Source organism: Hippichthys cyanospilos, chromosome 17 (assembly GCF_059441005.1).
Source record: "Hippichthys cyanospilos isolate Australia breed blue-spotted pipefish chromosome 17, RoL_Hcya_1.0, whole genome shotgun sequence".
In the NCBI taxonomy this organism is placed as follows: Eukaryota; Metazoa; Chordata; class Actinopteri; order Syngnathiformes; family Syngnathidae; genus Hippichthys; species Hippichthys cyanospilos.
Window position 1 is genome coordinate 3,260,001 of NC_142385.1, and position 17,256 is coordinate 3,277,256.

The 17,256-nt window shown below is 38.0% G+C and overlaps 2 protein-coding genes across 2 annotated transcripts in view; one reads left to right on the top strand and one right to left on the bottom strand.

Annotated features, from left to right (window-relative positions):
- LOC148409242 (signal transducer and activator of transcription 5B-like) overlaps positions 1–7,738 on the top strand; it is a 22,695-nt gene extending 14,957 nt beyond the window's left edge. The window contains exons 15-19 of the mRNA XM_088439145.1: positions 698–840; positions 3,392–3,547; positions 3,703–3,754; positions 3,848–3,952; positions 5,617–7,738. Of these exons, the coding sequence (XP_088295271.1) occupies positions 698–840; positions 3,392–3,547; positions 3,703–3,754; positions 3,848–3,952; positions 5,617–5,740 (580 nt within the window). The 3' untranslated portion in view covers positions 5,741–7,738. The remainder of the gene's footprint in view (positions 1–697; positions 841–3,391; positions 3,548–3,702; positions 3,755–3,847; positions 3,953–5,616) is intronic.
- A 345-nt stretch (positions 7,739–8,083) lies between these two features.
- LOC148409243 (ubiquitin-conjugating enzyme E2 D4-like) lies at positions 8,084–16,161 on the bottom strand. Its single transcript, XM_088439045.1, has 7 exons — positions 15,969–16,161; positions 15,206–15,269; positions 14,423–14,454; positions 14,069–14,146; positions 9,176–9,281; positions 8,989–9,082; positions 8,084–8,911 (listed from the first exon to the last, which is right to left on the bottom strand). The coding sequence occupies exons 1-7, from the start codon at positions 15,990–15,992 to the stop codon at positions 8,866–8,868; spliced, it is 444 nt and encodes a 147-aa protein (XP_088295171.1). The 5' UTR covers positions 15,993–16,161; the 3' UTR covers positions 8,084–8,865.
- Positions 16,162–17,256: the final 1,095 nt, after the last annotated feature.

Sequence of the window (17,256 nt, forward strand, 5' to 3'; positions counted from 1 at the left end):
AGTATATGGGAATTACATCCATGTTCTTGTTTTCTTTTCAGATTATTTTGTTTGAAATTTGAAAGCCTGCAAAAGTGACAGGACATCTGACCTTACAGGAACATGCCCAGCTCGCAGTACATTATAACGTTTGAAGATCTGTTGTTCAAGTGCAAAGATCGTGGAGGACCATTTCAGGAAAAGATGCTGAAGCAAAGACAATCATCATGTCACGCAAACTTAGTTGCTACAGGATCTGTGGCTGGGCATGTTTTTGTAGGTTCAGTCATGCAAACCAATTTTGTAGGCTTTCAAATTTTGCAAGAACTAATCAATTTGAAAGGAAAACAAGAACATAATGATTTATTTGATTTACATCAATGAACATACACACAAAAAAGAAAAATATTACAACATATGATTGAATAAGTATTTTAAAACATGGTGTGATTTTCTAATCACCCTGCATCATGAGACGTGACACAGTAACTTGAACAGTAGTTGCTAAAAGCTATTGTTTTTTTTTTTAACTCCTGGTTTCAAATTTAGCTATCTGTACATATGATGGGGTACATTTAGATGATTTCATAGTCATAATGACCCACCTAGGGACACCATAACTCTTTTGTGGCTTGTGAAAAAGATGAGTTTAACACTCCTGCCTTACTACAACACAGTATTAGAAATGATTATCAAATATTATTCTGTATTATTGTAGAGCCATCCTGGGTTTTGTAAACAAGCAGCAAGCACAGGATATGCTCATGTCCAAACCCAACGGAACATTCCTCCTGCGATTCAGTGACTCTGAAATTGGTGGAATCACCATTGCCTGGGTTGCAGAGAACCCCAACAAAGCAGGTATCAAATGTAATGCACATTATAAAGTCATGTATTGGGGTTCTACATGAAAAGTGGCTGGGTGGCCTGGGGCCACTACAGGATGTCTGTGTCCAATCATCCGAAGTCGCTGCCTCCACTGGGCCTATAATGTACATGTTTCGTGAATAAATACAATGGAAACCAACACATTCTTGATTTAATATTCAATACAGGGTGTTCCAGAAGTCTTGGGCACATTTCAAGTCCTATATCCATTGAAATATGAACACTATTAAGATGAAACTGGTATCATTTAAAAGCTCAAATTCATTAGGTTTTTTTGTCATTTTAATTTTTTCATATTTTTTCAGATCCAGTAATGGTGTACACACACCCAAAAAAAGGCATTTTGAATGCTTCAATTTGAAAAAAAAAAAAAAAAAAAAGTGTCACTTGTTCAACGTGAGTTTCACACAAGATGCACCAGAAAAGAAGTCCATATTGGTTGAAGCCTCCACAAATCAATTACAAGAGCCAGTAGGGAATTTATGTTTCCTAATACAACTGTTCGATGTTTCTTGAAAAGACAACTGTACATGACACCTTACAAAATACTGGAAATGCACTGGATATGCGAAATGCATGTTGAACAGGTGTTGTCTAATTCGCTTACTGCCATGCTGTGCACCTATTTTTGCGCATCAGTTTAAAAAAAAAATGCACAGAATTGATATTTTCTTCGAGATATAAATAAGCCAGTACCAAGACAAATGCTGTGTGCAGGGTTCCTGCATAACATGGAACAACATTTGATCCATTTCCAGGGATTAACCCTTTAGCACCAAGTAGCAATATTGCACTAAGCAACCTTTACAATATCCCTCTATCACTAAACCATTTTCAAACTACAACATTTTGAAATAGTGAAACAAAAAATGATTACCGTATTTTCTGCACTATAAGGCGCACCTAAAAGCCTTAATTTTTAGAAAAATCTGATGGTGCGCCTTATATATGTTTCAATATTGAGATTGGGATTGGTAGATGGGGAATGAACTGATAAAGTAAGCTTTACCCCTTTCTCTTGTGTGTTTACAGTTGAACAAGGTTGGTCATATTGAGTTGAGTTATTATGCTATTGACAGTTTAGAGTTAATATTATTAGTTTGAGTATTACTATATTGTGATTGAAAAAGTTTTAAATTATGTCATTAATTGAGGGTGCGCCTTTTAATGCGGTGCGCCTTATATATGGAAAAAGTTTTCAAATATGTCATTAATTGAGGGTGCGCCTTATAATCCGGTGCGCCTTATAGTCCGGAAAATGCGGTATTTTATTGAAAAAAATGTGTTGGAGAGCAAACATCTGGGAAAACATCCCGCCTTTACCTGACAGGCAGTCGTGTGTGTGTGTGTGTGTGTGTGTGTGTGGGTGTGTTTGCGTGAACGCCTGCATGAACAATACTTGCTACTTGAGGCATTGTTTTCACTTATTTTATTTAGTCTGGTAACCTTTTATTTACTCTGGAGTTATTTATTTGTTTATATTTTATATTACTTAACTTTACCGTTGTCTTAAAGTTTGTAACTCGCCTGCATTTGTTGACACCAGTTAAGCTTTTGTATTTTTTATTAAAATTCCCAAAAAGGCTTTCAATAAAACTTTACAAAAATGTTAAATTTGTGCCCCTGACCAAGTGTTACTTTTCAGCTAATTTGAATTACAAGCTGGCCGCCATACTAAGGTAACTCATAAGGCTCACAGGCCTCTTATTTTGATTAAAGGTTAGGACCAGGTGATGTCCGAGAGTATCATATTTTTTATGCAGCTAGGCACAAAGCTTAGTTTTCAAGATGCTGCACCTATGCAGTTGCACAATATTTTATTGTGTGTTGCATTGAAGTCATTCAGTGTCAGACATCATTCAATGTCAAGAGGTTTTCTCTTTTTGGTCTGAACAGAGATGGGTCCGGGTTTTTTGTATGTTTGTTTTTTAACACATTGAGTTTATAATTATTGTGTTTTTGGTGACTTTTTTTTTACTGTAAGACAAAACATGAACTTTAAACAGTTGAGGTGGTAAAGATTAAGATAAATTAAACTATATGTTTTATTTATGATACATTGATACAGTTACTCAGATGTATCATATTTCTCAGAGAGAGGAAAATAAATGCAGAGGAATCTGGAAATTAGGGTATAGACAAGTATGGAATTCTAACCTGTGTGTAAAATATTCATTAACTTAGTGCGTTATAACATGGATATACAGGGCCTGTGCCAACTCAAAAAGGCATCATGTTTACCTTGTGGAGCAACCAATTAATATTTAAATGTAAATTTCATTTTGGTTGTTGCTGTTTACAATTTTATACAATTTTCCAAGGGTACATGTTACTGTTTTTATACTTAAAACTTGACTGGTTTAGCAACTATTATAATACATTTGGTCACATTAATTGTGATATGAATTTATTATACCATTTGGAAAAGTGTGAAAACACTTTTACATCTACCATTTAGAAATGTTTTATGTAATGTTATTTTTGAACAAGTGGTGAATATAATTAAATGTTGTTGGTATCACAGGTGATAGATTGGTATGGAATCTGTTGCCGTATACCTCCAAAGATTTCTCCATTCGTTCCTTGGCTGACCGCATCAGTGATCTGAACCATCTCCTGTTTCTTTATCCTGACCGACCCAAAGATGAGGTCTTTGCAAAGTACTACACACCGCCACTCTGTACGTATCAGCGATCAAGCTTGTGTACTGTTCTTATTTCAAGTTGATTGGCTTTTCCACAAAAAAAAAAAACGTGTGTCTGCTTTAAGAAATCAAAAGTTTAGGATGGATTGAAAATTAAGAGTGGACGTTAATTGAGTTTGTCCATCTTGCAGCAAAAGCAGTGGATGGCTACGTAAAACCACAGATCAAACAAGTTGTGCCAGAGTAAGTTATCAGTTAAATACCTAATGAAATACAAGATTATAGAAACCTGCTTTTTATTATATATATGTTAAGGTCTACATTGAATTTTGACAGATTTACCACCCCAAATCCTGAACCCAGCGGAACAACTCCCACATTCCTGGACCAGACATCTCCCTCTGTGGTTAATCCCAATAGTTTTGCTGCCTACCACTCAATGTAAGCATTTACTTATTTATTCTGGTCAATTCCACAGTGAATAGGATTATTTTGTCAGTGTGACGGCGGCAGAGAGATTTGGACCGAAATTCAGGAACTAAAAAGGAGTTACCACATTTCTCAGCTTACAAGTCGAGGGTTTTTTTTTTTTTTCCTAATTTTCAACCCCCACATTAGGGTGGTTGACAAATTATCGCATAACTCAAAACAGATCATTTGTCCCCACATACCTGTGTTTGAATAACATTAATTTGAATGCAAAATACGAGACATTTACAAAGCTCAAAATTATTTTATATACTGTACTTCTATTTGGATATAGAATGTATCTGTTTTAGAGTGTTTGCACAGAACATCGAAAAATAGACTTTCGTCAAGCGCGACCTAATTGCCTCTACATTGTCAACAACGAGGTAGTGTGGATCATTTTTTTGGCTGACTTTGACGCATTATGAAAAGGAAACGACTCCTTGACTTGTCTCCTTCAGCCCTTGGACGTGTGCTTGAACAAGCCGGCATGGATGTCGGCAGGTGGGGGGAGAAACAGCAAAGGCAGTCATCACTCATTGGATAAATAAAACTTGAGATAATATCTCAAGTAAGATGGTCAGCAAATCATCTGTGAAGACCTCCATTTCAAACAAAATTGACGGGTCCCAAGATGACCACCTGTGGAAGACTAACAAGGATGTCTGAACATGACGCAGGGCTGTTAGATAAATGAATACATTGCCTCGCAGTCTTCTGAGATGCAGGAAAATGTGTCTGTTTTTTTTTCTAATTTAAAAGAAAAGTTTTTCTTGCAAAATAATTGTGACGGAAATGGAAATCTATCATCTCAATGCCACTATTACAAAACTTGAATTACCATTGTAATGTAAACTAAGTATTAGTATAACATTTTATTGTTCATTGACCACCTGTCTTTGGTTTCAACAAAGGCTCTTTCATCTAACATACGTACATGGGAACCCTCTGTGTAGCTAGATATCCTTGACAGCTAAGAGTCCAACACTGACATATTTTACTTCATGTTTTTTGCCTCTACTTGCCGTCTCTTAATTACTTCTACTCTGGGGTGGGTTTACCATCTTGTAGGCATTCACTCCTGTGTGAATGAATACAAATCTTCACTTTTTACTTATCCCTGCGCACTCCTTTGCAGACCACTTAGCTGTTCTGTAAACGTGTGTATTTGAAGCTTCAAATAAAAGAAACCCAAAAAGACCTTTTTTTTTTTCCAGACTTTTAGTAATCACACCAAAAATCCTAAAAATTCCACTAGTCCAGACTAGTAATCTTGCCTTTTCAGTACATTTTCGGTAGTGAAGGAGGCTGATTAAGTGATATTTAAAACCAATACTCGTTTCAATATTCTTTCGTCGCAGAGGCTTCTTTTTTTTTTATTTTTTATTTTTTGCCTTATTCATATTAAACATACGTCAGTCACGCGCAACCCTAAGCTACAGTAGAGATGCACTTCTTAAAATCGGTAAAGTTGTTTTTTTATTGCCTACCGTATCATTTGCTCTATTGTGGAATGCAAGTCTGCTGCTTTCATGAAGCTAAGGCTGAGTTTGAAAGCTGAAATGTGCTCTTTCGCTACATAAAATCAGTTCTTTTGATGAAGATCCTAAATGTAGAATCTGCTGCTGTCTTCTCAGGGGTGATGCCATGTTGGATGCAGAGGGAGACTTTGACTTGGAGGACACCATGGACGTAGCTCGACATGTGGAAGAGCTACTGCGGAGGCCCATGGCTAACCACTGGAGCAGCCAGCAGTCTTGAGCAGGACACGGTCTCATTCTGGCTGGACCACAGACGCAGTCTTGAGCAGGACACGGTCTCATTCTGGCTGGACCACAGACGCAGCTTCACAGACTGGACTTTTGGAAGGTAACAGTCAAGTATTCAACAACCATCCACATGCTGGTACTGTTCAATAAGCGCTTAAAGGTCGGGCTTCTCCCTCGCCAACCTGGAGAGCGGCATCGGTGCACCTTTTTATTTTATTTTTTTATTTTTTTTTTTATACACGCCTGAAATGTGTCGCATCCACATGTGCCTCACAGATCGTTTTTGTAGGGTCAAAAGCTCAGGTACAGTGCGACGAAATGGAAAACTATTCACCTTCTAACGGAGGATATTTGTCAGTATTTTTGTCATTCAAATATATATGAGTACACAATGATTTAAATGTACGAGAGGAGGGTCACAAGGCTGAAGCCTATCCCAGACGGGGTATACGTTAGACTGGTTGCCAGGCAACCACAGGTTACATAAGACAATCATTCACACTCACAGGCTCAGAGTTAAGGGCAATTTAGTGTCTTTGATTAACCAAAGAAGCATATTTTTGGAACATACGAGGAAGCCCAAGTGCATGGACAAAACCCACGCAAACCAACTCCTGGAGACCACATTCAAATTGAGGCACACATTCGAACCACTTGTCCACTGCACTGGTCAACAAGTTCATTAAACTGAAAGATTATTTTCAGTTTGTTTCTTTTTTTTAAAAATTGAAATCATGCTCAAGCAGAATTATAAATTACCCCTTTAACCTCGGAAAGGTTCATGTGTATTTGGTCGGTCCGTCACAGCGTAATGGTAATATACCCCCCCCCCCCCCCCAAACACACACGCACACAGTGGGTGGATATGTTCTCAAAACTATACACTCTCTAAAAATGTCAGGTTTTAAAGACTATTTTGCCCTGAGAATTGTTTTACAGTCCACATAAGTTAACTTTTATTTTTCCTCACACATCATTTGGTTGGTTTGAAGAAACAACGTTTTATTTTTTGTATGGGCTGTGGTCTCCATTTTGACCCCAATTTAATATAAAGGTAGTATAGTGAGTTTATTACCAAATAAAGTTTCTTGTCATATGAAGAAGGGCAAACGAGGACTGTCTCTTGAAATGCTGCATTTTTTTTGGGCACCTGTTGCTTCAAAAATCATCATGATGGCCAGATTTTGATCTAATCCAAAACGTTCAAATGTACTAGATACATTTTTATAAATGGAATGAAGAGAAATGCACTTGATGGAAGGTAACATTTGCCAGGAACTACAGCCATTTTATTTAGCACAACTCAATTATCAGGGATTCCTCGTAAAGTGTCAAAACGAACAATTCCCCTTAATCACTTGGTTCTGCAGCAATTTTAGAACAATAAGACATCTTTAAGAACAACCTCTTAAATTACCAAGAAAAGCTCATTTGCCACAATTCAATTCTTGTGGTGTATAAACTCCACTGTGGCGGTATTAAGACACAATTGTAAAACTATCCTTGCCTTATCAAAAATTGCTTTGTGATTAAATGTTGATTATAGTTAGTTGCCTTTGGTGCTGGGACTCGTGCCTTAAGTGTAAATATTTTTATAGGATTCGAACCATAAATGCATGTTTATTAGTAAGCAATCAGACCAAGAAGTGTTGAAATAAAACCTCTCGTCTCAAAGGGTGACTGTCTGGCTGAATACATGATGTACTATGTCTACAATCGATTAGTTAGGAAATATTTCTATTTGTTCAGATGTGTGTAAGGGATAAAACCATTCAGCATCAGTCCTAGAAAGCTCAGCTAACTGAATAGAAACACCCATAACTGCAAGAACACCTGAATTAATTTCAGTCAACCATATGTGTATTTTTTCTTCTGTAATGTATATAGTAAATGTATTGACCCGCAAGCTCACAATTATCCCATGTTCTTGCTTGTAATTTTTCTTGTTTGTAATAAAATAAGTCACATGTCTAATGACATTTGTCATACACTTGCTGCATTACTGTTTTATTGTAAGATCTTTGAGAAAAAAAAACTTTTTTTGCTAATTATTTTTATGTTACTTGTATTTGTTCACATAGTTCTACTTGAATGTACACGGATAAAATTTTCACAGGTGGTGTCATGCAACAGCACACAGCTCAAAGTTTTTTCTTGCCTTTTGTGTAGTTCTAGTTCAAACATCCACCCATTCATTTTTTTTTGCGGTTTCACATCAAGTGGAACTGAATGCACCTTGGCTGCATTTCATATCAATACCTTTCATATTAAAAGAGGGGAGACACCTTCACAAAGCTTAAAATACACCCAAAAAAATAAGCAAAACAATACAAACTGGACTGTACCATTCTTTATTTTAGTACAAAATATGCCAAGTAGGCCATACATGAGACAATTTGTACAGGAAAAAAAGATTTTCACCCTTTCTGTGGCTTCAATCATTCAATTAATCTATTCGTCAAACAATATACCCCTTAAGACTGAACTAAAAATCTGATATTTCCGATGGAATCAGCAGAAAGTCCCTCAGCAACTCTCAGGGGCAGAGACTTCTTTAAATGGCAAATTTACACTTGATTATCCCAATTTGGAGAAATAAGAATATTTTTAAAGATAATATACATGAAAAAAATGAGATGTGATTCTAAACTGCATTGATTTTTAGAGACAGTACCTGTACATTCTTCCATTCAGTGTAATTGCATACAAGAAGTACAACAAAACAAAACACTAAGTTCAAGTTATATTGTTTACATGAGATTTTAAAATGTCCATTTTGATTTATAGAAATACAATAAAGTCAGGGAAACCTTATTTGGCATTCCTCTTGGTGGCTGGGTGGCAGCTTTAACAGTTTTATTCTAATAAGAAAAATGCTACACAACCAGTTTCTAATGACCGGTCCTGAAGGTAAATTGAAAAAAAAAAGTAAAATTTCTATTAAGAAAAAAAAAGCACTGACACATGCTGCTTCACTTTCAGTTACACGAGTCTCATAGTGGGAGAGTAATGTCACTGAGAAGTACCGTTGACTGGAGGTTATTCAATTTTGCACTATATCTTACAGTGTTTTGTATCTTAAAAAAAAAAAAGACATGTTCATTATGGAACTTTGTGTTACATGGCATACTTTTGGGTCCATTCTTTTGCTACTTTGTTGTATCTGAAATGAGAAAAGGGGGGAAAATAATTAAGTTACATATAAATCTGAAATTGTAGATTTTGGTTGCGTGTACTAACTTTTCTTTGTCATTCTTGTACATCTGTGCTATATCTGGAACTAGAGGGTCATCGGGGTTTGGATCACACAGCAAAGAACATATGGACAATAGCACTGAAAGAAGCAGAACACACATCACATGAAGCCTCGGTGCGTCTGCTCTTCCGTTGGTCACAGCTTGTAACCTGTACAACAGACAGCAGGTACCTTTTGACACAGTCAGTGCAGGAGACCACTGTGACCGTAAAATGTCCAAACAAATACTCCCGTTGCTGTTGATGTTTGGGTGGTAAATCTTTGTTGTAAACGCTACCTAGAAGAGAGATACCCAAAGTCATCATGGTGTCGTTGCGATGATGAATAAGAGACTTACCAGGAAATTAAGATTCACAGTAACGGGATGACTCCTAACTACTTGCACGTTCTCAAATATGGTGGGGATTTTCACAACCATTTCTAGTTGCCAAAGTCAGGGACTGCGGTATTAATTTTTTAATTAAGCGTTTACTTGCTGTTTTCCGGTAATATTTACTTCAGCCACTAGAGGGCACATGTCCCTTATTTGTCAATATAAATTACAGCATTGAAGGAAAACAAACCCATCAGAGGGCAGAAGTTTGGGCCCGATGCGGTGCTATCTTATTATTATTTTCTTCCATTTTACCATTTAAAAGGAATGCTCACACTTAAGAAGGAGCTCGAAAACAAAATCAACATCAACTTTGTGGGAGCCAGGGATCATGCAGGTGGGTCTATAGCAGGGCTCATGTTTTGTGCCAGTCCAGTCCTGGCCTTCATTGCTGCTTGTGAACGGCAGTCATGATGTTACAGTTAATCTGATTGTTTTTTCAGGTGGTCACAATATGCACTGACCCCATAAGCAATGTGAATCGGGGCTTAAAAAAGTCAAAGAATACACAGCATTATTCAATGATTCCGTTTTAATGACGACTGAGGCATATAAAGGTAGTTTTCATTCTAGCTTTTCTAATCATTGTGGAACCTTTCTGAAGTTATGGTGAGGCTCTGTTTTAATGTATTTTGAATATTTTCCCGTAGAAAATAATACAGCAATGCCCAAAATATTACTTTTTTTTTTTTTTTTTTTTGGAGCAGTTTGATTTAATTCCGGGAGCAATTTTCTAATTTAGTTGAACCATTTTTTGGCAGGACCTGAAGCAACTGTTTTTGTCAAACAAAAATATGACATTTTTACAGTTATTAATTAAAATGTGGAAAAACGTACGCAACCTACATTGTCAATCATAAAACTGAAAAAGATATTAATTTCAAGGGACAAACGAAAATGTGAACGAGCTAAACGCAAATAGGGCAGTGCTATATAACACAGTTAAGATAATAACTAATATGAGCTAGCATGTTATCCACAGTCACAAATTGTTGGATCAACAAACAAATTTTGAGCAAAAGGTATTATCACATCACATTCTTACCAAGAAAGTATAACTTACAGTTGTGGACCAGATTTCACAGAGACAAAACGACAGTTACATATGTAACAGCGGTTCTATGAGCCCCGGAATGACCGCCAGAGGCAGTGCTAAAAGCAAGACGAGAAGGCATACCATCAAAAACGCGATGTGTATGACACCGGGGACATATATAAGGCAGCGTCACCCGGTAGTCTGTCCCTCGTGCGAACAACGCAGAGACAAGGAAGCCGAGTGACAAGTAACTCTGGTGGTCATCCGGGGCTCATAGAACCGCTGTTACATACGTAACTGTCGTTCTATTTCACCCCTCCAGACCACCAGAGGCGCTGCTAAAAGCACGGAATGACAAATAACAGCGAGGTCGCGAGGAGACCCAGGCACTCACCTCAACCTCACATAGCCACCCCCAAGGAGCCCAGGACCACAGACAGTGGATGGGGGGCAACAACATCCACACAGTGGAACCTGGCAAAAGTGCCAGGCGACGACCAGGAAGCAGCAGCACAAACATCCTCCAAGGTAACCAGTTTCAGTACAGCCCAAGAAGTCGCGACACTCCTAGTAGAATGGCTGTGGACTCCCGAAGGCAAGGGGTGCTCCAAAGTCCCGCAAGCATGTGTGATCACATTAACGATCCAGTGAGACAAACTTTGTTTGGAAAGAGGGGAACCCTTAAAAGGTCCCCCGTGCGAAACGAAAAGCTGAGACGACTTATGAAACGACGCTGTAGCATCCACATAAAAACGCAGTGCCCGCACAGGGGACAAGAGGTTGGCAGAGGTGCCAGCGTCCCCAGGCGGGGGCACAAAACGAGCGATCCGCAAAGGTTTGTTGACAGAGGAAGAGGATCGCACCTTCGGAACGAAAGCGGCGTTAGACCACAGAGTGACCGCGGCTCCATCAGGGTGCCACTTGATGCAGGAAAGGCTGACAGACAAGGCATGCAATTCCCCAACTTGTTTGGCCAAGACAACGGAGAGTAAAAATGCAGCCTTCAGAGAAACCCATTTGAGAGGCACCTCACACAGGGGTTCAAAAGGAGACCGGAGTCAAGCACCACGTGCAGGGACGCGTGGCGCACTGTAAGGCCGGAAACGCCGGGCCCCTTTCATGAACGAAGAAACAAGTGGGTGGCGCCCTAAAAGAGTTGCCATCAGCCGCTGCATGGCAGGCCGCAATGGCAGCGACCTAAACCTTTAACGTGGAAGGTGAGCGACTCTTATCCAGGAGTGACTGAGGTCATCCGCCATGCGACATTGTACGTTAGGACAAGGCCGCGGAAGCCGAGCGAGCTCGTCTGGTCACAAGAGCAAGGAAGTGACATCCTCCTCCACAACAGGCATGTGGTCCAACCCAATGTAAGCAGCTTCCTTCAACGCCGCCGATGTACGCCCATCAGAAGTAAGGCGGGAATGCATTTTCGTCTTGAGCTTGCTCGAAGGCTTATTCCCTGCATTTAGCACCGCCTCTGGCGGGCTGGAGGGGCAAAATAGAACAACGTGTGCGTCACAGACTGACTGCTCTCAAAACCCAGACCCATCCTTCTGACTACAAAATGTAATAACAGTAGCCAGAGGCGGTGCCAAAACACAAAGATCATGCCAAACAAAGCACAAACAAATTGAACTGTAAACTACATCAGTTCCAAAACATTATTTCGGGGGCAGCCTCAGTTTAGCGATTTGTTTACATGAGGCGTGAAGTCCAAAATTTACATTGCAAACAGCGAAGCAAAGACGCGTATTTCGAGCCCAATTGAGATTCACCTGTATGGATCATTTATTAATGGGCCATCATTTTTAAGTACAGTAATATTGTATCATTCTTAATTTTCATGCAGGTGTCCAAATAGGTTATTTCTTTATTTTTTATGGATATGCCCTACCTTAACCTGGATAAGCAATGGGCTTACTGGATGAAAGTATCAGGAAGGTATATAAAGTTAATCTTTTGATGCCTGCAGGACTAAGCTCGAGTGTGGTAAACACACTGAAATGCAGTGGTGGGCGGTGAGTTTCAGACCTGAGTTTTCATTTAAGCACCAACAGGCCCCAGAAGTTGAAAATTGAAATTGGATTGGTTTGTGTTTTGTAAAAAAAAAAAAAATAATAATTAAAAAAGACAAGAAAAATCTGTTGTTATTTCAATTACACGGGACCTGCAAACTTTAATCTGACGGCCTTGGAAATGTTACGCTGGTATAACAAGACAGAAAAAATAAACAATGATTGGACCAAAAAAAAAAACAGTAAAGCCCCTGAGCAGGATTCGCAATAGAATAGATCTACCGCAATAGATATATATACAGTAATCCCTCGCTCTATTGCGGTTCATCTTTCACGGCTTCGCTGCTTCACGGATTTTTTACAGTGTGCATATTTTTTTACAGTGCATTGTGCTCTGAATCCTGATAGGCTCAGGGGCTTTACTGATGTCTAGAAATAAAATATTGACGCAGTACTGTATTAGTTTTTCACTTGTCAATTTATTACAAAAGGCAAGAGGATCCAAAAGCTTGCTTTCGTCTCTCCTGTGTCTCTTCTGTAACCGCTGTGCGCTCAGCTACGCACACGCTCACACATTACCAACATGCTAGTAAGCACATTGATTGGCAGCTTGGTCGCTGGGAGCAGATCACGCGATTCGTAGGCGTGGCAAGAGCAAACGCACACACTATGTAGGCAGACAGACAGCAACGGAGAAATGTGCAGCTTTGGAAATCTGACTTTTACCTAGATTTCTTTTGTAATAAATTGAAATTTCAAGTGTATTGTTATGATATAAGAGGCTTCACTTTAATTCGTTGTCCGGACATATCCGTTAATAGAAATCTTACTCAGAAAAAGAGAGCGCCAACAACTACCCATAACAATGTGCGGAGTCAGGACAAAGAGGCACAGTTGGGACTGCGAAATACGCGAGTGACAATGTTTCCAACCTAGTATTACTATTTACTATTTACTAATTATTACTAATTACTTACTTATTAATGACTAATTACTAATTTGGGGCTTTAAAACTGGTTTTGATTATTGGTTTATTCTATAGTTCAGTATTGCATTGTAAAATAATAAAAAAATAAAGCTGACTACTTCATGGATTTCACTTTGCGCATGTTATTTTTTGAACGCGACACCCACGATAAACGAGGGATTACTGTATATAAACCCCAAAATGATTGTGGGCTGTGCAGCAAAGACACACTCTTAAATGAAGAAAAAAAGACTGCTGGAAATAAAATGTTACAAATTAATACAAATTTTTAAAAGCAGTTAAGTACTTTTGATGCTTTTTGATGTTTGGGCCATCAGAGAAGGCCGGGAAGGCCCTGACCACTGCTAAAATGTATAAGGGGTGTATGAAAACATTTAAGTATCAGAAAAACAAAAAAAGATAAAACATTTTGGAAAATGTATTTTTCAACTTCGTCCCATCATATGTGATGTAATGCATGTTGGCGGTTCAAAATCTGACGTTTTGTGTGACATATAGATCCTTCTTGGAAATTTTGAGCACAAATTCAACTTTAAATCTGGGGGATATTTGAAATTTAGACATTTCTTATATAATTTTTAGAAGAAAGACTGCTTAATGCAAATTTAAAAGCTGTTCTGTGAATAATAGTTAAAGAGTTGAACCATCTTACCTTTGGTGGCTTGAAGGGGTAGTCTGTAGGGAAGTGGATTGTGAGAAAGAAAACTCCTCCTTGGTAAGGACTGTCACCCTGACAAGGTATGTAAGAAATTGCACCATTGGTTCAAGATTTCACAATAAAAGCTTTTTAGTCTGAAAGGTAAACGGATGAGCAACAAGGCAAGGTTACAAGCCAACTTAAAGCGTATGCCTTAACAATGGTAACAATTTTGTCATGTTGATTAATTTTATAAGCGATGTTGAAATGCAATTTAAAAAATATGGTTTGATGTTTGGCTCACTACTAATTGTGTCATGGACTGGTTGAGACACAGGTGAAAACATTGAGAAATGGCATGATACTCACCGGACCCATTATTGTCGCCTGCCAATGAAACACTGGAATCACAAAAAGGGGAGAAAAATATATCGTGAAATTTAAAAGTGGTTATGTTGACCTTACTTTGAAAAAATCCAGAGAATGCATTGAAAGAAAAAAAAAAGGTTTATTATAGAATGAACATCTGAAGTGGGGGTGTGTTATTCTAATCAATATTTAATCATTTAGACACCATAAATGGTCTATTACGTATCATTTTTTGGAGAAAAAATAAATAAAACTGACAGTGTCCTGTTAAGATTTTAAAATATAATTTTACATGGTGTTGATAACTTCAGTTTTTAAAAAGAGCATTTCACCTTTATACATTGTATCATGAAATATGAAAAATGTAAGTGATAAAATTTGTTTGCATTACACTTATATTTTGAATTATGACTTATTTGTGTTTGCCCCTCACTTGTTTAGTAGAATTTGGTTAAGCTGTGGTAGTGAACGCAAAAAAGACGAGGAGTCTAGTTAAAAACTCTGATATGATTAAATTATCATATTTCTTAGTTTCTGTATTTTAGTGTCATCCAAAACTATTTTGACCAAGCATTTAATCAATGATTATTGTAACACAGATTGATTGACTGCTTGTTTTTGTTAAACAATAAATAGGGTAAAGACCATGTTAAAAAATGCAATGCATACAACAAATACAATCTCAGAATCTTTCATGTGTCTACTTCTGTCACAACAATTAACAAGTACCTTTGCCAATGGACTGCTTCGGTGTAAATAGTGGACTGAAATGCGTTTACTCACAATCGTCGCTCACGGGCCCAGCAGAACACTGTGCTGGAGGGTCTCTCTGCAGATCCTGCAGTTCCTGCGACGCAAAAAAAAAAACGAAATATGGCAGTCGTTCCGTTGTTTATCTCCATTGTAGTGTTTTACTTATTAGGTACGTTGCAGGTCCAATGACCGTGCTTACTACTATACAGAACAAAACGCTACACTTATTGTGTAAATTGATTGTTCAGGTGTTTAAGTTGATTGTTCAGAAGTTATTCCTGCAAATGTGTGAATTTGATACCAGCATCGTTAAGTGTTCTTCAACGAGGGTACTTGGCGACACTTAATGCCAATGTCAGGTTTAAAAAAATGATCATAGTTCTCTAATTGTAAATAAGGCATTGTAAAAAGAGGTTATAGTAAAACCAGTTTGTAGCTATTACAAACTAAGCAGTGCATATAAGATTCCAAAATATAGCTAATTGTTGCTGACAGGTGATACCTGAAGCTTGATTTCCAACTTTCTTAGAAAAAGTGGTCCAACAGGAACACTTGGGAGGTATGTGTCAATTGTGCTTAGCTTAGCAAGCTAGCATGAAACTTTGAAGTTGCCATTGTCTGCCTCGTCTACTGTAGGACGTGTCAACAATCATATCAATTTTTAAAACTTAACGGAATGCTGAAGAAATGGTTTATATGCGGGGAAAGCGAAAAGACATAAGCAACAGCAACTTTGTCTAATGACGAGCCTTCGCTGGTTCATTTACCTGCCGCTAGCAAGCTAGTTAGTTACCTTATTTATTCGCTTCAGTGCCATATTTGACCAGTATAGCCGAACTTCAACACACTTTGTGTCACTTTTTTCGTTTCAATTTCGATATAGAATCTGTCACGATCAGTAACTGCAGTTCATTTCCTTGCCCAGCTGCCGGTTTACCGTTTGTGCATTTATGAAAGCTCTTTTGTTTCCGCCTTCTGTGTTTACGGTGGCGAGACCGAAAAGGATCATGGGAAATGTAGTGTGCTTGTATCGCACGGGAAAACGAACACACTGACGTTTATAATTGTGATGCAGTTTCGGCGTTTTAATTGCAATGGTTACTTTGTGTAGTGAAAAAATACTCTATAAACTTTAACTATGATAATGAAAAACTATATATCCTAGAAGTCTTAAGTAGTCACTCATACTAACTAGTGATACCACATAGAAATGGATACCACTAGCACTTTTGATACAGTTTCTCCCCCAAAACAATGACAAATAATTTAAAGAATAGCTCCGTATTCCAAAATACCGTTTTTCTTCAAATTTGCTGAAACTAATTTGTAATTTCTAGTTTGTGATCATAAAACTGATTAGAGGTGGCGGTTAATACTAGTTTTGTTGACATTGCCAGTGGTGCTAATTTGAAACAAGTCCAGGCATCAGCCCGGCACCAATACTTGGCTTGGATACTCGATTCTCCCAATATGTATGACTAGTTATCTGTGGAAACAACACTTTGCTTTATTGTTGCCTGGGTGCCATTTTAAAGGCCCTTCCAGCAATGCAACCCCTAATGCCACAGTGACTTGAATTTAAATGAAACTAATACTTTGACAATTCTAAACACAGATCATGTGGCACGATTAACAGAATCCCTTGTTTAGCGTATAGTACTTGAGAAGTAGTCCTAAACCTAGTGGGAAAGGTTTAAATGATATTTCTCTTAATTTAGGAGGAACTCTTTATATAATGCCAAAAAGATGCATGTGTAAACCTCATTATGTTGTTATGGACAAACGTATACAGTACACTGACAACTGTTTATTCATTATCTGTGTTTGTGAAATTTCATAACAATTAGTGAGGATTGCAGTTTGAACAGATAAGTATACTGTAATTGTCTGCAATTACGGGGGTGGACTTGTGTGGGAAATCGGGTGATATGAGGTACACATTTTCTCGGGATGTTACAGGCATTTTTTTTTTATTTCAACAACAAACGACTCCAATATTCATTTAATTACTAGACAGTATATTTATTGTATTAAACACCGTCTCCAACAAATCACATTTTTCTCTCAAGTCAGATTCAGAA